Raw genomic sequence first — 22,703 nt, forward strand, 5'->3', positions numbered from 1 at the left:
TCTATCGGAGAATTTCCAATTAGATCAACCACGATATGTAAGTGTTTAACTTTTTCCGATAAGTTTGTATTAACTCTGTTAACGACTTGAAGATATACTGTGCAGTAGCAATCGATTAGTCTTACGGAAATTTTTCTGTTGTGGCGGGGGTGGTCTCGAACGATAAAAGCTATGTTTACTCGCTTGACACATGCGCCGTGTGGTAGAAAGATTGCTTCCGGGGGCGTCTCGAAGGTATAAACAAATGTTTACAAATGAGTCTTCCGGCATAAACAGTTTAGCGGGTTCTACGGATAAGTTAATCCTAGTTAAAGGAGGTCTGGTGGATTGTCAGGTCTGTATTAAGTTGTAGTGGCTACCCATATTTGAAATCCGAGTTGTATTAAGTATTTTATGAGATCACTCGCTCGTTTGCGGGGCAGGTGTTGTGTGATACAAGTTCATGTGGGATAGTGTGGGTTCACGCTATCACCATTGGTGAGCTGCATCTATGTTATAAACACATGTGGGCATGGTACATGCACCATTGTTGTGTTGTGTTCATGTGGGATAAAGTAATACTTTTCCCATTGTTGAGCGATTATACACATCAGACTTGGTTACTTGGATTTCTTGTGGTGCAGCTATAACTTTGCTTTGTTGTTAGGGTGATAATTATTTTTCCCTGTGTAACAGACAGTAGGAGTTTACATAAGAAATTGCTGGGGAGTCAAAGGCTAACTCTATCAATTTTTTTTTTTAAACATTTAAATTAAAATTACACGATTGTTTGTTTTGTTTTGAGGGAGAATAACCATGCCACCTACACGACCATCTAGAAAGGCCAAGGAACGGCATGCATTGGTACGTCCTGGTAGGAGACAAAGAGCAACAAACATCAGCGAAGATATTGAGGAACAGGTGACGATTGTGGGGAATTCGCCTAACCAAGACACAGCATCAGCCTCCAGTGCCTTAATAGCACTGCCACCATCACCAGCCATTCCTGGGGTGTCAAAATTGGCTGCTGAAATGCTTAGACAGATGAAGGCAGATGGACTGATAATGAGGTCAGCAAATCTGATGGGGCCAACTGTGCCCGTACCTGCCACATCTACTGCCCCTCAAACCCATACAACGCCTAAAGCCACCATGAGGCATTCCTCCACAGCAAGGGAAGGTCTTACCTCAGTGGAACGGGCAGAACAGGTCGGAGTAGCCATCTCTGATGTAAACTCCAGCACATTTGCCACAGAAGCCATCAGTTCCCTGACAGGTACACCAGCTCTAAATAGCAACAATTTTTCAATGAACTCGATCTCCCGCCCTCTTGATGTGAATGTTGATATACGTTTAAAACAAAAAATTTGGGCTGAGCAATTTGTTGAGTTTGGGGCCTTAGTTCAGGTTAAGCATAATGAGACTTATGAGCTCACTATGGAGGCAAATAATTTGGCTTTGGTCCCAAAATCACGCCCAGTCCCTATTCGAACAATGGATCAATGGAATGCAGCATTCCAAGTTTTTGTTACAATAGTGGTACAAGGTAAGCCGGAATTGGCAGCTCCTTTAATGAAATATGCACATATTGTGCAACATATTGCTAAGAAGGCGGGAGATCAAGCAGCTATTGTGTATGATAGCAACTTTAGAAAGTGGAGACAGGCAAACCCTCATCTATTACCATATGAGCAGGCTAATACTGAGTTGTATTTAGAGGCAATGACTTCACAGGCAGCTTTTGGGGCTCGATCCAACAAGGGGTACACAAAAAGCCAGAATCAGTCTCAGTCGGGGTCCTCAACGCAACAGCATAAGGTCTGTTATGCCTTTCAGAAGAAAGGCTCATGTAATAGAGCCAATTGCTGGTTTAAACATGCATGTAGGGACTGTGGAGGAAATCATTCCTTTCGGAAGTGTCAGCAAAACACAAACAAAGGTGACTCCACCACATCAACCAACCAATCACCTACCAACAGCTCTGGGGGAAAACCCAAATCAACTCACAATAAGTAATATCACACCAGTTAAATTTGATCGGTTAGCACTGTATTTGCAGGGTTATCCAAAAGATGCGTTTCAATTTTTAGAACATGGATTCGCAGAAGGGTTTGCAATTGGGTTTCAAGGTCCCAGGAGGCATCGGTTAAGTCAGAATTTACAGTCAGTTAAAGAACATCCTGACATTTTAAGGAAAAAACTTCAAGCAGAAATTTCGCTTAATAGAATTGCAGGCCCCTTTAAAGAATTACCATTTCCGGCCCTTCAAATATCTCCACTAGGTTTAGTACCTAAAAAGGAAGAAGGAGAGTTTCGACTTATTCATCATTTATCGTTTCCTTCAGGTGAGTCAATAAACGATGGCATTAGGGATGAGCAAAAAACAGTCCAATACGAAACTTTGGATCATGCGATACGGTTCATTAATCAGTGTGGAAAAGACGCTTTGTTGGCAAAATCCGACCTTGAGTCAGCTTTCAGGCTAGTCCCTGTTAATCCTAGAGATTATGAATTGTTAGGTATGTTGTTTGAAGGCCTTTATTATTATGATAGGTGCTTACCGATGGGTTGCGCTATATCGTGTCAGCTATTTGAAAAAGTAAGCTCTGCCCTACACTGGGTGATGAATAATTATTTTAAATCTCCTAGAGTGGTACATGTGCTAGATGATTTTTTGTTTATTGGGCAACCTTCTTCGACAGAATGTCGACAGGCGCTGGATAGTTTTTTACTCTTATGCCAACAGGTCGGGGTTCCAATTAAACAATCCAAAACAGTTCAGCCCACTACATGTCTTACATTTTTAGGCATCGAACTTGATACCCATTTAATGTTAGCAAGACTACCAGTGGATAAAGTGGATAAAATCAGAGCCTTATTACAGCATTTCATCACTAAACCTAAGGCAACACTTCAGGAATTACAATCTTTGATTGGTTTATTAAATTTTGCATGTAGGGTTATCATTCCAGGTAGAACGTTTCTACGCAGGTTAATCAATCTGACACTGGGTCTTTCTAAACCTCATCATCATGTACGATTAACAAAGGAAGCTAAAGCTGATATACAGATGTGGTTAATGTTCATGCAACATTTCAACCACTGCACCTTCTTCTTACCTAATCGGTGGGATACCTCAGATGTGCTCCATTTGTTTACTGATGCGAGTAATTTAGGTTACGGGGGTTTGCTTGGTACTAAGTGGTTTTATGGGCAATGGGATAATGCATTACAATTGCACCACATTAATATCAAAGAACTGTTTCCCATTACCATTGCTTTGGAACATTGGGGACCCCAACTTCGTAACAAGTTCATATTATTTTTCTCTGACAATGAAACTGTTGTAGCTATCATTAACAAACAAACCTCTCCCAATCATGTGATGATGATTCTAGTCCGGCGTCTGGTTCTGGCTTCCCTTAGGTTTAATATTCAATTTAAAGCTAAGCATATACCAGGAAAACACAATGACTTAGCTGACGCCCTGTCTCGTTTGCAGGTCCAACAATTTCGGCGCTCAGCTCCCAACATGGACACCGATCCGACCCCAATTCCGGAACAACTATTACTAATTTAAGTGCAAGAGTACATCAGCTCATTGATGCGGCATTATCAAAAGGCTCAAAACAGTTATATAGAAGAGCCTTCACATTGTATTCTCAGTTTGTCGTTGATCAACTGCATGTGGAATGCTGTCTGCCCATAAGCGTTCATTATCTAGCTTTATTCATCGCTAGTTTAGTTGACACAGGTTTGGCATCATCAACCATTCACAGTTACATATCAGCAATTTCCTATATTCACAAATTAGGCGGTTTTTCAGATCCTACACAGTCTTTTCTTATACGAAAAATGCTAGTGGGTTTGCATAAAGGGGGAAACAAACCAGATTTTAGGCAGCCAATCACGCTGGACATCTTGCACAAGATTGTGACCTCATTATCGAAAACATGTACATCTTATTATGACATGATCATGTTCAAATCCATGTACTTGTTAGCTTTTCATGCTCGGGGGGGGGGGGGGGGGGGGGGTTGCATTGAGGAGCCATTTTTATACTAGTGTGTATATATAAATATACTTCATTAAAGAGGCTCTTGATGCAAGGTGGCGTTTTTTGGTCCCCTCACCTACAATAGTTATACAAATTTAATATTATTTTGTATTGCTTTAGATAAATACTAAGCAAATGCAAGTTGTATTCTTTGTAAGATGCTTATTACATGATTGTAACATGTATGTTATATTTTATGTCGTTTCAATAAAACGGCCCTTTTCAATCAAAACTTAAAGTATTACTTATTTTTTACTATTGTACTATTACATAGCTTGCTGCTGGTCTGTCTGAGGAAACCATTCAACATAAAACAACAATTTAATTAATAAAATTAAATTGCATTTATGATGATGGTTGTATTTTTGTTATGGTTTAATTTCTTTGGCGTAGCGTGGTATTTTCTGAGTGATGTGTCCCCTTTGAGAAACTGTGATGCGGAAGGATACTAGATCACGTGATCTTTGATAGCGTCACTCTCTCAGAAAATTCCCGCAGGTCAAAAGGTAGGCGCCATCTTAATATTGATTTACCCGCCACCACCCCTTTTTGTTGCGCCGCCCATGTCATTTGTTGGGTTTGGCATGTCATGATTTGTAACTTTTGTTTTGTTTCGGTGAGGGGGCGTTTTTTGGTCCCCTCACCTACAATAGTTATACAAATTTAATATTATTTTGTATTGCTTTAGATAAATACTAAGCAAATGCAAGTTGTATTCTTTGTAAGATGCTTATTACATGATTGTAACATGTATGTTATATTTTATGTCGTTTCAATAAAACGGCCCTTTTCAATGTCTAATATATATACAGTGGAACTTCGTTAACTCGAACTCGGATAACTCGAATACCCCGCTTAACTCGAAGTACCTCGCCGGTCCCGGCCGAATTCTCTCTTTATCTTAGTAAAATAAACTCGGATAATTCGAATTCGGATAACTCGAAAAACTCGGATAATACGAAGTAAAAATTTGGTCCCAACAATAAAAATCCTACTTGAAATGTTCGAATAACTCGAAGTATAATTTTCGTCGATCGGTGGCAAACGCCGATATTTTTTAAGAGCTAAATTCCGTTTGTAATACTGAACATATCGGCACTACTAACCTACATGCTATTATAAGTGTTTCATAAATTCATAAAAGAAATTGTCGGTTGAATCTTATAACAACAAGTCTTGGTGATAAAAAGTACTGCTTTACTTACATCAGGTAATTTCCCAAGGCGGTCGCCGATATCAGTACACACGATAGTCAACAACTCATCTACCCGTTCGCTCAAGCGGAACTAATCTCTGACACACCGGTAGATCTACCCGGCTGATGTTTTTACAGGTGTAGAAATGACACAGTCACCGGCGCCTATTAAATCTTTAAACTGCTGAAACAATAGCGTAATTACTGCCGAGGTGTTCAGAGTACAACTGTAACGGTCAGTGCTGTCTATTAAATCGGATAAAACGCCAACTCAGTTACAGTAACATTTTATACGCACATGCGCAGCCCAACTTCCGGTGCTAATACACATGGAAATGGCGTGGTTTTCAATAAAAAGTAAGTAGCCGATCAAACAGTATTTTATATATGTCCAATAAAAGGTAATGGTTCTGTTACGTTTTGTATGCAATCTGTGTTAAACTTAAACGGTTATTTGTTTTGACATTAATAACTTGTTATTTTGTCGAATTCCGTTTTATCGTTTACCTTTTGCAAACATGACTTGCACATCAGATCGTTATTGAAGTGACTAAGTGAAAGAAACTTTATCGTGACTGTATATCGGCAAAACTACACCAAATTACAAGTGACATAACGAAACATTACATATATATTAACATGTATTGACCAGTCTTCACACTAAACTGATGAGCGACAGAGCGAAGTTATAATGATTATATAATGTTGACAAATATTGACCAATCTTTTCACCAAAAATGATAACTCGCTTAATTCGAACACTCGGATAACTCGAAGTTTTTTCGTGGTCCCGTCGACTTCGAGTTAACGAAGTTCCACTGTATATACATAAATTTTATAAGAATTATTTAATATGGTCATAAGTACTTAAAGTTACCTCCCCTGAATTACAGAGATTACTGCACTTCCTGTACCTTATCGGAGCAAAACAATGTCAAAAGTCACAAAAAGAACATAAACATCCGTTAAAAATCAAGTTTGACTGTTTCATGATCAACATAGTCACTACACTTTGGTCTATAAGTTGCAGTCGGCGAAGGGAATACTAATCAGACATGTGCAGGCCTACTACAAATAATACAAGTTCCACGTCTGAAATAATGAAACATAAATGACCATTCTGATCATATTTCTATGTACGTAATATGCCACATCTTAAGTACAAAAAGTTTGTTCATAAATCATATACATCTACTGCAATGCAAGATGTAAACAAAGTTTGTTTATAATTTATGTTGTAGATCTACGTACAGTACGTACACCAACGACAGGTACATACATGTACGCTGTCAAAAAGAGAGGACATGAATTATTTTTTTTCAATTTAATATTAATTTCTATGTGCATTTAAAGTACCTCTCATACAATGTGCATATTACCGATTTCAAATCTAGTTTAAAATTACCAAAACAAAAACACAAATAACTTCTAAAAAGTCAGAGGAGTTCCGATATTGACAATCAAGAGTTGTCTACCCTGCTGGCCGGGGTTCGATTTATGGATATCCATAATTCATTTTTAAATATCCATAAATAAGTCGAATTATGGATATCCATAAATGAATTATGGATATCCATAAATGAATTATGGATATCCATAAATGATTTATGGATACCCATAATTCATTTATGGATATTCAAAAATGATTTATGGATATTCGAAATGATTTATGGATATCCATAAATAGTGACTTTTTTCCACTTTGGCTTGCCATATGTTTTCGATGACCTGGTGATACTACATGCACATGTACCAGAATGGTAGAGTAAGACGGAGATCACTTGTAACGATAATTTATCTTACTAATATATAAATTACATATATTATGTATTTCTAAACACAACAGAAATGTTTCTATTCATAACAAGTCGTTTTATCTGTTGTTTAGTTCTACAGGTATTAAATAGCCTGTAGGCCTATAGCTATATAATCTCGCTGAATACACATTTCGTCGACTCGCCAAGGCCTTAGTGGTGTCCTCGACGACGTCCGAGCAAATTATATAAAGTTCTTTAATAATCATTTAGATAACTTATTTAATTATATATCGGTATTTAGTTTCATTCCTAATAATTATTGCATATAATTCACCATAAATATGGTAATTAGTTACCTCGTAAAATTTTAATCGTTGTATATCTTTTACAATCGTTCTACACCTTTTTATAATTAGATGACGCGTGCCTCATTTTATATCGACCACGATACATATCACACATGTACTGTTCCAATCGCCCATCGTGCAAGATCCATATCGCACATTGTGTGCACATCGCACATCGTGGAACGTTATGCAATCACATAACTGTATTTGACTATATTTGAGAATGACGTTCTGTTTGACCGGTTAAAGTGAAGTAATGAAAGTACGGTAACAGATGTCCCATGATATATCTACATAACAAATTTCATTGCAATCAGACAATATCTAAATTTGGACAAATTTCCTCACAATATAGGGATTCACTCAATCAGATGTAAATCTTCTTGATTTTACGGGAATTTGCTCGCCCCAATTTCAATCTTGGTGGAAAAGTTAATAATTCATACATGCGTGAGGAAAATTCCAATTTTTGGTATTCCCCAGTGGAATACAAATGATACAAGTAAAATTGTTTGTTTTTTTGCCTATTTTGATCATATATGCTATTTGAGAATTTCCTTTAAGTTCAAAGTCATGATCAGTGTCAGTGGTCCATATCAAGCAAATAAGGAAATGTCTATTACATTTTTTTAAAAACATTTTGCAACTTCTTATAGATAGTGTTGGGAATCACTGTAAAGTTCTTGATCGATCGATCGATCATCATAATTTCGTAAACAATCGATGATCAATTATTGATCAATCATGAATAGAAAGAGAAACATCAATAATTGCTACATTATAATTTACGATCAATTAATATCATGATCAAATCAGTGAGTTAATTCCCATGATCTTTCCCTGATGAAAATTAGATAATAAGTAAGTTTTAAATTGTTTAAAGGTAAATTTGAACAATTCTTTATGTAAATGAAGATTAATCGAGCATTATTATAAATCACTATTTTTTAAATAACTTTTTGAAAAAAATAACTGGCATTTCTTAGTTTGAGACCTCATTGCAGTAGTTAGTGACTACCTCGCCCAACAACATGCAAGTGGGCTGTCGTAGGCCTGCATCCAGGACAAAACCAAGACAGCACTGAAAAGAAATGTCTTACTCATGTTTGTTTAGCTCTGTTTCTTGTGATGATCACCCTTTTAGTTTGAGGCGGCTTTCTTTGCAGTAGTTGGTGACTACGTCACTGAACAACACATTGGAGGCCCGTCGCATGCTATCAAGGGTAATGAAAGAACTTAAAAGTATCTTGCCCAAGAACAACCACGACAGCGCAGATTGGACTAATTTTCACCTTCCCTTCTCAATATATGTAAACATCTATGGAATGACTTTTCAATATTTCTTTCATTAACTAACGGTATCTTAATGTTGTAATTCACTGTAACAAAGAATTGAAAAATGTGGAAGATAATGTTTTCTCAATATCTGAATCTTGACATAAAATAGTTGGTGCCATATCCAGGATTCACAATAATAATATGTCAGAAAAATGTACTCACTACTACCACTTGAAAGTGTGGATATGTGCCATTTTTAACTGATGAACTTTCCAGACACATGTCTCTTGCCTTTGTATATTGCAGGTGGCCCCGGGGCGTGCTTCAACACAGACTGGCCACCACAATGTCTTGTCTAAAAAGGTCATGGATGGGCTGATGACACAAAAACAACATACAAGGCATAACTTGGAATTCTGTGACAAACTGAACGTTTCACCTGTTCCAGTGTCTGTACATCATATATGGTGGACGTGCGTGATTTCTTTACAGTACTATTCAGAAATATCTAACAATTGTCAAACATTTACATTATGTTGAGGGGCTACAGGATCCTCTCACATGTGACTCACACAGCATGTTTTAAAGGGACAAAGTGAGAGCTAGGAGATACTCAAAAGGTGCTGCCCCTTACCCCACACCTGGTTTTGTGTATTTACCTGAGAGACTTCGTTACAGATTTTGGACATGTCTTGTTAGGTTAGCTGTAAGAGTGGGGTTTTTTTCTTATTTTTTTCGGCCTACTACACCCCGGAAATTTCCTTGCATATGGTTTTCTTGACATTGTTGAGGACTTGTGTAATCGCGACATTACCTGTCCTTCCAGTGGTGGATTTGTGATTTCTCCCAAATGATCAAAAACATTTCAATTTTGTGAAAGGATATTAGAGATCATTTTACTGTTTTTGTCTGCCACCCGCTTTGCCATAGGTTATGTAAACACTACTTTTCTATCATGCCAGGAGGGATTACACACCAGATTATCCTCTACTCCGCGAGTTGGACGTTCCTCTAATTACATTACGTTATACCAAATTTCTTGCTTTCTTACACAACATGATTTCCTTCATTAGATGTTGGACTTGTCTAATATTGTCATCTAATTATTCAAAATCATCTTCCAAAAATACAACATAATGTATTAATGATCACTGTAGTTTGACCACAAAGCTATTTTAGATGAAATTAAATGTTTTTTTTTTATAAAAATCTAATAATTCTAATGGCAATTCAGCTGATGTTATCCTCAAAACTTTTCTTGATTTTGAAAATATTCCAAAGCTGAATGATTCTGATTCTATAAATGTAGAAGGAATGATATCAATATCAGGATGAGATTTGATGGAGTGAGCGATTTGACTTTCTGACTTCTGTGTTACTATTTCTTACAGTGTTTTAAAGAGACGGGACGCCTGTACATAACCAACAGTCGCCTCACAGTCGTATGGTTCCTCCACATGTGGGCACTGTTTGATCTCCAGAGAATCTATGCTCACCACGATTCTGTAAGACTGTTTTAGTTCAGCAAAATCTTAAACTTGTAAGAGAGAGTTTGGTGGTGAGTGATCTTGTAACACAAGTTTTCTATAGTTAGGAACTTGTCCTTCTATGGGAGAGATTTGATTTCAGGATCTTTTGGTGAAGTGGGACATAAACAGTGGCTCAGGCTGTAAGGCCGAATAGAAGACCTCGACAATTAGGTTTGAAATCCTGACATCTTATGTGGAGGTATGGTAGGACTGATCTCTAACTTATACAAGTTTATTAGAATAATAATAATCAATTGGTAATGATTTTATTTCAAGAGGGATATGTTATTATACCCCTTACATGTATTTAGCAGTAGTGTTAATCTAACATTTGGCCCTCTCATACACAACTTTGTATGAATACTAACAACTCAATTATAGTTAAGCTCAATCATGCATATTGCCATTTTGATAAGATAAAACAAAACAACAACTTTTTTATATATCTGATCTAAAGCTGGAATAGCTGGATCATTAGTGGAAAGGGAAAGACAAAAACCACAAAAACATCACTGACATATCCAGATGAGAGATACAGGCCCCAAGCATGGAAGCACCTTCTACATATTATAGACATGAGTAAATATTGATGTATTGTAAAACAAATATTAGACAATATAACAAAATCACAAATTCTCAAAATTCAGATGAATATTTCATTTTTAACCCCAAAATTCATGTAATATGTTGTAGGGTGTGTCAAGATGTTCATACAACAATACAATTATATTCCAGTTTGGTAGAAGTAACATTGATACTTTTTGAGAAACTGATCAGGATATGAACACAGTAAGAACCTAAAGATTCTAGATTCCCAGCAATCTTAATTTCCACAGAACATTAAAATTCTAGATTCCCAGCAATCTTAATTTCTACAGAACTTAAAATTCTAGATTCCCAGCAATCTTAATTTCCACAAAACTTAAAATTCTAGATTCTCAGCAATCTTAATTTCCACAGAACTTAAAGATTCTAGATTCCCAGCAATCTTAATTTCCACAGAGCTTGAAAAATTCTAGATCCCCAGCAATCTTAATTTCCACAGAACTTAAAGATTCTAGATTCCCAGCAATCTTAATTTCCGCAGAGCTTGAAAATTTTTAGATCCCGAGCAATCTTAATTTCCACAGAACTTTAAAATTCTAGATTCCCAGCAATCTTAATTTCTACAGAGCTTGAAAAATTCTAGATCCCCAGCAATCTTAATTTCCACAGAACTTAAAGATTCTAGATTCCCAGCAATCTTAATTTCCGCAGAGCTTGAAAATTTTTAGATCCCGAGCAATCTTAATTTCCACAGAACTTAAAGATTCTAGATTCCAAGCAATCTTAATTTCCACAGAACTTAAAGATTCTAGATTCCCAGCAATCTTAATTTCCAGAGTCACTGTTCCATAGATTCTGGAAGATATTCTATAAATGAAGGCTGTGTAGTTGAGATTTTCACTGTGTGATCTAACTACATTTATACCAAGTTTAGTTTAGTTTGACATGTACATTAAAAAACACAGATTAAAAACACAAAAATTAAAAGTGAAATAAGTAACATCATAGTCACGCTTAAATAAAACATGCTTACCCGGCTGTAGATTTTCCACGGAATCCATGGAATTCCATGGATTTTTCCCATAGAAATCCATGGAAAACATCCATGGAGTATTGGAACCAATAAAAACGCATCCATGGACATATTCCATGGAATCCATGAAAAAGTTCAATGAAAAATGGTTTCAATACTCCATGGAAAAGTTCCATGGACATATTCCATGGAATCCATGGAAAAGTTCCCTGGAATTCATGGAAAAAATCCTTAGACAAATTCTATTATACTCTGTGGTCCATTAAGGGCCTCCTTTGAAATCAGTATGCAGCAGGTCTGCAAGTCTTCTTTGTTTGAAACTTGTAACATGTCACAGAAGGCTGAAACATACTTCTAAAAACATATTGAGGTTTCTATTTGCTAAAACACTTCATGTTTCACTAACAAAAACAAAAGAGGAAAAAAATGAAAATTTTAGAATTTATTTTTGTGGTGTTGCTCTCATGTTCTTAACCCTGCAGGGTTTTACTAAGTCCCTCAACTTCTCCCCGATCATAACAGGTGTTGCTAAAGGGTACTTTTTTGCCACCACTCCTGAAACCAATATATTTAAACAAATATTTTAGTAATGTATCTGTCACTTTTTAGCTTGTTAGAAAGAGAAATCTTATACTTTCATTAATATCTTACTACATCTGTATCTTAAAAAGCCTCTCTGATAGTGTCATACTGGGTAGTGTAATCAACAAGAATGAAATTATTTTGTTTGAATAACTAAAAATCTGTCACGTTTTTTAATATTCTTAACCATTTATGACCTTAGCTGTTGCTAGGACGTTTTAAAGCAAATAAAACCAAAACCAAATGTAAGAACATTAATACTGTAAGTGTATATAGTATGTATACATACTGTAGATGGCCTGCAGTTTCCTCCACCCGCTAATGTGCGTCCCATGTACTCTTCGTCACGAAAAAGAGTCCGGAACAGCACAGCACTAATTTTTGAATAAGTGCTGCAATGGGAAGATTTCCATTCTAATTGACTCTGAAATGGAAAAAAAATAACTTTTTCTTTAATGTCAGTTTAATTCTTGTTTCAGCAATACTTAAGATTATACATATAAAAGTCCATTTTCAATTTTCGTCAATTTTACCCTTTTTGACCGACCCCCGCAGGCCCCTGAGGGAAGGAGTCCATGTAATTCACAATTTTGGTTGACCTTTGGTCATGAAAGCTGCATGCCGAATTTCGTTGAACTTGGTTTAGCAGTTTTGGAGAGTGTTAACGGATGCACCAAGATGGACAAAAGGCAATTAGAATTAGTCACCTGCTGAGGTAACCTTAAAAATCCTTCATATACTTCAAATAATAAAGGGAAATAACTTTTGCTCAAAACGTTAAATCAAAATGCAACTGTTACTCTGACAGAAAAACATCTACAGATTATATCATGTCAAATAATGATAAACCATACAAAGTTTAAAACAGATTGGTTGAAAATTGAAGAGATCTCTAGATGGAAAACACTAAACCAAACCATAATCATAACTCTAATCAAATTTTGACAGGCATGTAAAAATACATTACTTTGAAAATTCATTCAAGATAGTTAATTTTATTTGATATATAAAAAACAAAACTCACGTCTGTGAATCCCCCCACTGTTGAACTATCTTCAGTTCTGTTGGAAGGCTGAAAAATGTAGAGGAAATAAATACATTGAAAAGCGCATTATTGATTATAATTGTGTAGCAAATCACAAGATTTGTCAGAAGACTTACGAGATAGCTTGTGTGGTGGGTTGCAATTAGGAATAAGCATAAACTGACATAGCTCAAAGGTCATTATCAAGATCAGCAGGTCTACAGATGTAGTATCAATGTACATGTCGATTCCTGAGCTGTACCTTCAATTGTATTGACAACACTCTATTATAAAAACCTTTAACCTCGCTGTCTACGGGCAATGCTGATGCCAGCGGTAAAGCAATTGTTCCCCTGGACTACATCTGGTAAGCTAATTACAAAATTACCCAACTCTTACAGTTTAGTCATAATCCAGTATAATTATCAATCAATAACTATACACATTTAGCCAAATCTGGGTGGCCCAGTTGCAAAACATTACAACACTTAAGTTTCCTTTTCTAGTTAATACTCTAAACAAAATTTTATCAAATTCAATTCATTCTAGTAATAGTTCTTTAAACAATGACATAATATTATCAGTTGAAAAAAGGAAACATTTATGTCTCAAACTTCCAGAAGTTAGCTATACATGTTTTGCATATATTGCCTTACATTGGTCTCTTCTGGAGCCTCAACTGCAGATGAAACTTGGTTAAGAGCCACCAGATCAGGAGGAGCCATCTCAACAGAAGGAATACCATTACCAGACACATGGGCAGTATGAACAGAGGTTGCTCGAGTCTGAAAAAGTTTCACAAAGATATATTTAAGTACAAACACACCATTGTGGTAGCCTTAAAATGGTATCTACTTGTGCACAGTGGAACATATAATTTATTTTGTTAATTGGAAAATAAATAAGTGATTGTATTTGTATCTGAATCTTACTAACTACAATAAAAAAAATCCCTTTATTTTAGTAACAAGTTAATTACAAGGAACAATCATTTTGAGAAAAAAGTGGTCTGAAATGTAAAAAAAATAAATTACCAACCTGTTGTAGTTGCTGCACTTGATTCCATAGCCAAGAAATATTAGACTCCTGACTTACCTTCTGATTGAGATGCCAGACCTCCTGTTTCAACCTCTGTATCCTGCTTGTGCAGGCACATTGGTCTGTTGTTCTTGAAACTGCATAAAACAAGAGGGAAATAAGATTTTGTTATTACTGAAAAGCGTAAATGAAATAAATAATGTATACATTTAAGAATTACATTTAAGATAACATCATTATTAGTTGGAAAAGTCTCTGAATGTCAATGCCCCTGCTCCTATGCAATTTAGTTTTACTGTATCTGCTAATTTTTTTAATGGCTATTGTACAGTATTGCTGACCTCTGATTCCATATCATAAAATAGTCAAATTTAACATGTTATCAGTATTAATAATTTAGAACCTTTATGAGAGTTCTTACTTTCCATCTCTTCCTCTATCAATGTATCCAGCCCTCTCTTCAAATGGCTCGAAGTTGATGTCTCAAAGCTGTGATGTAAATCATAAATTTTCAAAATATTTTAATTTAAAGTAAAAAATAATACCAATGCCTCATCAGGGTAGATAATGACGAGTGATCTTGGTATATTAAGTTGCCTTCCGCAGCATTTCCTCATTGTTTTTTCTCTGAAGTTATTGCAATAAAAATCTGGTAAGATTGACAGTATAAATTTTGAATCACTAAACGTTTACATAAAACAAGAAAATGCACATAAATATGGCTCTAGTATCTCCGCTTCTACATATCGTTTAGATTAATTCAACAGTTTTATTTTCTTTGCTATTTTCTTTAATAACACACATTTATATATCGTACATAAATAGTTCATGATAAGAATTTCAAAAAAGGTTCAACACCAACCTACCCAACTAAGTGAGAATTAAACTTAACACAAAAACTTATCCAAGAAATTAAAGGAACCAGGAGGATTTCTAGACCAAACCTCAAATCTCACTTTATCTCTGTTCATAGACGGCATTCCACTGTTCACAAGTTCTGCTGTTTCACTGTGGCCAGTGTACCTCTTAATAAATGAAATTCCTCCAAAGGAACGATTCAGGAAGAAGAACATGCTCCCTTGGGGTGTATGGCAGGGCACTGGTAAACCGAAAATGAACATGTTTTTGCGACCTCTTGTGATGGATCTGTTGAACATGTACACAAATGGAGTGACATTTCACATAGTTTCACATGAGCTGGAAGTTACTGAAATCAAAACAAAGGCCATGCTGATTATTGTTACCATGGATTTACAAGCCAGAGCCCATGTTTGCGCCATGACACAGCATACTGGATTAAATGGTTGTCTTTACTGCATGGAGCCAGGAGAGAGGTAGTGCCCAGTGGTAAAGCACATTGCAGAGCATACCCAAGTAGAGATCAACCACCTGTTATTCGCACAGATGAGGTTGCAAGGGCAAGTGCAGTTGTTGCCCGTGAGACTAGTTCCAGGACTCAGGGATTTCTTAGAGAAAGTGTTCTGTGGTACTTGCCATATTTTTCTTTGACTACTAATGTGGGGATTGATTACAAGCATGGGATTTTGCTAGGAGTCACCAAAAGAATGTTAAGTTTTTGGTTCAATTCAAAATATTCTTCAAAACCATATTTCATTGGCTCAAAGGTCACAGATATTGACAAGATTCTGAGAAATATCAAACCTCCATATATGATCCATCGTCTCCCAAGAACATTGTCCAACAACTATCATCATTGGAAAGCATCAGAACTCCGAAACTGGCTACTATTTTACTCGCTGCCTTGCCTTAATGGTCATCTACCACAGATTTACAACACACATTTCAGTTGCTTGGTTGAAGGAACTTACCTACTGCTGACAGAGGGCATATCTTCAGATGATCTGACAAGAGCTGATGCACTTCTCCGAACATTCGTCTCTAATATTCAGAGATTATATGGCAAAGAATGCATGAGTCTAAATGTGCACAACCTTACGCACTTGATGCCATTTGTAAAGCTGTGGGGTCCTTTGTGGGTATGGTCATGTTTTCCGTACGAGTCTTTCAATGGTGAAATCAAGAGGTCAATCCACGACACTGGAAATGTTTGCAAACAGATCATTTGGTCACTTCAAGCACAGAAACGCATAGAATCCAGTCTTCGATCAAGGAAATTTGATAGTTCCAATGAAGTGAACTGCTTTTTACAGGATATGTTAGATACACGTTCAGAAAGATTTTCAGCAGACTCTGAAGCATTCCAGTGCTCCATCATCAAAAGCTCAACTTCATCACTTGCCTTGACTCCTGAGGATTTAAACAATCAAAAATCTCTTGTTGGTACCAACAAGAAGGAAGATTTCATTAATGTGACCAAAATAGCTCGCAATGGGTTTCAGATGTACTGTAAAAGTTTGTGTAAAATGAAAAAACAAAACTCCTACACCATCAAGCTTGAGAAACTGTTGAAAACAAATGACGGAAAAGATGCAGATGCTGTTGAAGTTGAGAGCTATGTTATGGAAAAAAAGACCAGAAAGGTGTTTGCCTTTGGCAAGCTGTTAATATCATCAGGATCTATATTACCGGGAAGAGTTCCTTTCTTGCAAAAGTTGGAGTTTGATGGGTAAGGATCAAGATTCATCTTCTGATTTAGAACAAATTGTGAAAATATCAGATTTATTTCATGTTTAGGCTATGCTGTTGTCAGAATGTTTGACTTCCTGATGCTTTAGAGTATTTATGACCTCATTTTCAAATGCTTACCTGACTTAAGTTACGTTGATATGTATGGAGGGTTAAAAGGGACATAATTATATGTTTAACTTTTCTTGTTTGTTTAACCATTTAACTTATTGTTTTGATTATTGTTCCTTTATCTTTTATTTTTTCATTTCTTTATTTTTACATCGTGATAAGTGTTGATATTAAATTTCTTTTATTCAGCGTTAGATAGTTTGTGTTTCTTTGTTTTATATTCCTATTGCTGCAGACTGATGCTATAAACTAAGTAAAATTGTGTTTAACAATTTTAGATATTAGTCGGCTATTTCTATTTTGTGAACAAAAACTTTGATTTAATATGTCATTTTTTCAGTTTCTGCTTGATAGTTTGATGGTTTTCAAATTTGGTGGTTTAATATCGCATTTTCTTCTTTTCCTATTTGGTTATTTAAGTATATTTTGTTTCACAACAACAATGTAAGTGTTTCAGAATTATGTCCCAAAAAACCCTTGATGCATTTTTCCCAACTATTCTAACACCAGGGAGCAGTAAAATCTAAACATAAATATATAATCACGGGGCGCTCCCCATCAACCACCGACTGGTAACTTCATATTATGATTTTATCAAAACGGTTAAATCCTAGGCATTGTGCTTATTAGATATGTAATTATTAGTATTGAGACACCGTTTGTGTACCCATAAAATGTTTCTTTTTGACGATTTTTCCGTGTCGTTTTACGACATCGCTCAACTTTTGTGACGGAAGTGGGTCAATCAGCTAGACCAACGTTCATCTTTTCGATAACAAATCTAATCTCTTATGGAGTCGTAGGTTTCCAGTAGGTTTCCTAGGTCTAGTGTAAATGTTACGTGTTCATTCACGTTTTAGAGACAGGCGACGTTTAAATATGTAATATTTTTAAAATGTCTTTGTTGTTTGTTTGTTTAATAAAATTACTGTGTCGTTAGTTTATGCTTTGATGTCTTGATCAGCTGATATTTGTTTATGTTGTGGAGCAACGACATTTCGAGAATCATATCTCGTACACATTAGCTAAGTACGATGACACGAACTTTCAAGGAACTACGTATACTGTACATGTACTTCAGTACACACTAGCAGTATATTAAATAATTCTTTTTCAGTAATAGAAGTTTTTTTCTCAAATTCTTAATGAAATATAGATATGTTCTAGGGCCTAATGCTTTAAATTTTGACAGTGTCAAATTATATCATCTGTTGCATTGATTAATAAATTTAATAAGTTTTCAAATATATTTAAACCCTTCACTTTTATGCACCAAAGAAAGCAATATGCAAGAAAGCTGTTCTGACAAATTTTAAGCTAAAATATTGTCAATTATTATGTTGCATTAGGAAAAATTATGTTGCTTTGGGTGTATAGAAAGATGTCATGCATTTTTTTTATCTTTTAAAATTAAATCAATTTCAATTTATTACAAAAAATTATCAGATAGAAAATTATTTGACAAAATCAAAGAGTCACCATGAGGTTTTAGCTATCACAATTTTACAAAATAGTTTACTTTGAAATTTCATGAATTAGTAAATTTTCAAATATCTATAAATATAAGTTGCTTTATTATCAATTCCATATCAACATATTTCAACCCTTTGCTTACATGTGCCAAAGAAAACCATGTGCGAGAAACCTGTTCTGAGAAAATTTTACTAAAATTATGTTAATTGTTATATCACATAAGTCAATTAACTAATTAAGGAGGTGGAACCATGTTGTAGTTTTGTCTTTTGAATTTGTAATCGGTTTCAATTTATTACAAAAGGTATAATAGAAAACTACTTGTCAAAATTAAAGAATTGCTAATATTTTGTTATCACTATTTTACAAAATAGTTTTTCTCAAAAATTTCATCTGCACATAGGTAGCAAGTGGTAAATTTTGAAATATCTTTGCTTTAAATATCATTCCAACATATTTCAACCTTTCGCTTACATATACCAAAGAAAACAATGTGCAAGACACCAATTCTGACAAATTTATACTTAAGTTTTTGGAACTATTATATATTTACTGTGTTGCACTATGTTAAATTCAATGTTGGGGAACAAAGTAGTTTTTTTTTTTTTTATCTTTTGAATTTAAACTTTACTTATATAAAGGTATTATAGAAAATTATTTGACAAATTCAAACAATGACCACCATTCTACAAGATAGTCTTCTTCATAATGTCATCTCCACACAGGTGAAATACAGTAACACTACAGTAGGACTAGTGTACATGTAAATAGTTTATATGTTTCTTTTTTTTAGGCCAACACCAACATATGCAAACATTTACATTAGGAAGGGTGTTACAAATTGTTGGCCAAAGACTGCAGTTAATTTCCCTCTATATTCTACTGAAGAAACAAATTCAGGATTTTGAAACTTTACATAAAATCTGGTTTTAATTTCATATTGTAGAACTATTTTCTCAATATCAAACTATTTTGATATTGGGATAACACCATTTTCTTTTATTTTCACATCTTTAACAATTGCAACTGTAACAAATAAAAATTAAAAAGTTTTAAACAGGTACTGAAATTGCAGGCCTTAGACCGCAAGTAATTATCCTCTATGTTTAATTCATTAAATTCATTAAAATGTTTTTGAGACTTTGCATAAAATATGGTTTTCATTTCATTTTGTAGAAGTACTCTCTCAATTTCAAGCCATTTAGATATTAAGAAACAAATTTCCACAATTTTCACTTCTTTGGTACTATTGCCACTGTAAGATAGTTAATTATTTATTATTGAGGGGCCGCGGTGGCCGAGTGGTTAAGGTGTCATGACACTTAATATCACTAGCTATCCACCTCTGGGTTGCTAGTTCGAAACCTACGTTGGAAGTTAACTGGCCATGGTACTGACCGTAGGCCAGTAGTGTTTCTCCTGGTACTCCGGCTTTCCTCCACCTTTAAACCTGACACGTCCTTAAATGAACTTAGCGGTTAATAGGACGTTAAACCAAATACACCAAGTATATTAGTATTATATATATAGAAGAAGTATAGTTTGAACAGTTATCCTGCAGAAGAAAATGGAAGCTGACAATCAGTCCGGTATGTGCCGTCATGGTTATGTCTTTGGACAAGACCACTTTACCCTTTTTGTTCTGGATGGCATGCAATGGGCCTCTTGTATGTTGTTCAGTCAGGTAGTCACCAACTACTACAATGAGACCCAGCCTCAGACTTAAAGATGCTACTTATTTTTTAGAATCCTGGCAAACTGGTCTACACTGCTACCTTACAAGAAGTTTAAATCATTTATTTGAAATTTTTTTTATTTATTTTGCTTGGTAAGCTCCATTTCCTGGATGGCTTGTGGACAGACAGGTCTCCTGCATGTTGTTCAGAGGTAGTCACTAACTACTACAAGGAGACCCTGCCTAAAACTGACTCAGCTGGCTATTCAAAGGGTGATAAACGAAGCTAACAAATAACAAAGCAAATATAAATAAGAATAAGAGATAATTTGCCACTTAATTTTCAGAAACTCCAGGGCAATTAAACTGGTGTACACTGCTACCTGATAAAAGGTTGAAAAAGTTATTTAAAAATAAAAATATGATTTATTATGCATTATTAAGCTTCCTTTACATGAATTATTGGTCAAATTCACATAAATAATTTAAAACTTGCTAATTACTTAATTTTCATCTGTGATAGAAAAAGGGAGATAACTCGCTCACCTGTTCTTGATAATTACATGGGTAATAAGATATTTCCCTAAAGTTGTATTCATGATCGATCAATTATCGATATGATGATGATTGATAATGAACTTATTAGTGATTCCCAACACTACTGAAGAAGTTTTCGAATAAAAAAATTAGACAATCTCCCAATTTGCTTGACACGGACCACTGACAAAGACGCTTGATACTGACTTTGAACTATGGGGAAAGTCCCGAAATGAAATTTACAATTTAATAGCCTATAGTCTATTGAATCAATATTCGGCAAAATCATCGGTTGATGGAAGTCTAACCGTTATATCCGAAGTCTTGGAACTGGCAGTACGGGCGCTGTATGATCAATCTAATTAAAATCTAAATGGTCATTATCACTACACGTTGCTCATAACATAGTGAGAATGACCATCTAGATTTTAATTAGATTGCTGTATGATATGCGAAACTACGAAAACCAGTCTAGTACTTCGAGCTCTTGGCCTACTGCCTGTGCCATTCAACCGGAGCAGACACGAAAAAACGGGCTCGGTGTCGTAAACACTTTTTTTAACTAGGATTTTATCATCTGAGGATATAATATTGATATTATTTCGAATATTAAGGATAAAAAGCAGTGAGTGTATAATTTAGGGCCAAAGCTTAATCCAAACAATGATGAAGTGTTTCAGTCGGGCATTAGTAGGAATTTGAGAGTCACTGTTGCCATGGCTGCTGTAGGGAGTAATCCTTACTTCCGAAGCGATTGATTTGAGCACCCTCTGGCGATAGAATGAAGATGAAAAATTGCACAAGGGTTTTTTGGGACATAATTCTAACTTTCTATTTCTTACTTTTCCCCTTTCTTTCTCTCTTCATTTTTAGTTTTCATCTTTCATGTAACATGTTTTAGCAAAAATAGTTATTTTACAAGTTGTAAAATTGGAGAACAATACAGTTTTATTCAAACTTTAAAGTTTAAATATAAAATCTTAACAACAGTAAAAAAAAAAAAAAAAGATAAAATGCACAATTGAAGATAAAATGTTAAAATAAAAAGTTTTGAATTCAAAAAAGTAATAACGTAAAATGAAGCATTAAAATTGTGAGAAATAAAGCAGTAATGACAAATAATGAGAAGTTGCAATTAGAAAAGTAAAAAAAAGTAAGAAAAAAGATTGAAAATAGTATGTTTGACTTATGTCCCTTTTAACCCTCCATAGATATGGTTACAGTGGCAATGAATAACAAATTCCAAAGGGACAATTATTTACGTCAAGGTGATTTGGTTATCCGACTACTGATAAAATTGAATAAATCTTGACAGATAATCCAGATATAATTGAAATAAGGTAATAAATCAGAAATGCCATTGTCACCAAAGTAATCCAAACACTAATTTCTCTGATTAAAGGAATTATGAAATGAATGGCATGCATTTTAATCAGTATTTTTCTTACAATGGCAATTTAATTTTACAGGAATGAACGAGTTGTTATTCCAGCAGAGACATTAAGAGAGCGCATGATGATTGTGCCGGTTAAAACCAGTCTGTTTGGTGCTATTCTTCCTAACAATGTGGAAAGAGATTGAACAAAACATTAACCCGGTAAGTTTAAGCATATAAATACTTAATTTGATATTGTATTACATCATATATAATCATATACATACATGCCATAATGTCCAGTAAGGTCCAAGTTAAGGTAATTGTATACGTAGTAGTCTCTAGTTCAACTTCAATTGTGACTATTTATTTGTATTTGTGATGTAAATGTTCTATTCACCCTTTGAATAAGTTGAATACATTTATTTATAACACTTGTACTCTGAAAATGATATAATTTTTGCATATATGTGTCCATAGGTGATGGAAGACCATGCAGATGAGTAGAGCGCCATGTTTGATCTATGCAAGTACAGGAACCTAGGATTTTACCCTCCAGA

General features: G+C 35.0%; 2 protein-coding genes across 2 annotated transcripts; both read left to right on the forward strand.

The window, feature by feature from the left end:
- Positions 1-9: 9 nt before the first annotated feature.
- LOC117314913 lies at positions 10-3,026 on the forward strand. The gene is made up of 2 exons (XM_033869011.1): positions 10-37; positions 785-3,026. Exon 2 carries the CDS (start codon positions 796-798, stop codon positions 1,993-1,995), a length of 1,200 nt encoding a protein of 399 aa, XP_033724902.1. The 5' UTR covers positions 10-37; positions 785-795; the 3' UTR covers positions 1,996-3,026.
- An 11,781-nt stretch (positions 3,027-14,807) lies between these two features.
- Positions 14,808-22,349, forward strand: LOC117315101. The gene is given in 4 exon segments (XM_033869248.1): positions 14,808-14,861; positions 15,275-15,694; positions 15,697-16,952; positions 22,238-22,349. Coding segments are annotated over 4 exon segments (1,842 nt in total).
- Positions 22,350-22,703: the final 354 nt, after the last annotated feature.

Source organism: Pecten maximus, chromosome 17 (assembly GCF_902652985.1).
Source record: "Pecten maximus chromosome 17, xPecMax1.1, whole genome shotgun sequence".
NCBI classification, from domain to species: Eukaryota; Metazoa; Mollusca; class Bivalvia; order Pectinida; family Pectinidae; genus Pecten; species Pecten maximus.

Excerpts from the sequence above, each read along its gene's own strand:
- LOC117314913 (XM_033869011.1), top strand. The coding sequence starts at position 796 with ATGCCACCTACACGACCATCTAGAAAGGCCAAGGAACGGCATGCATTG.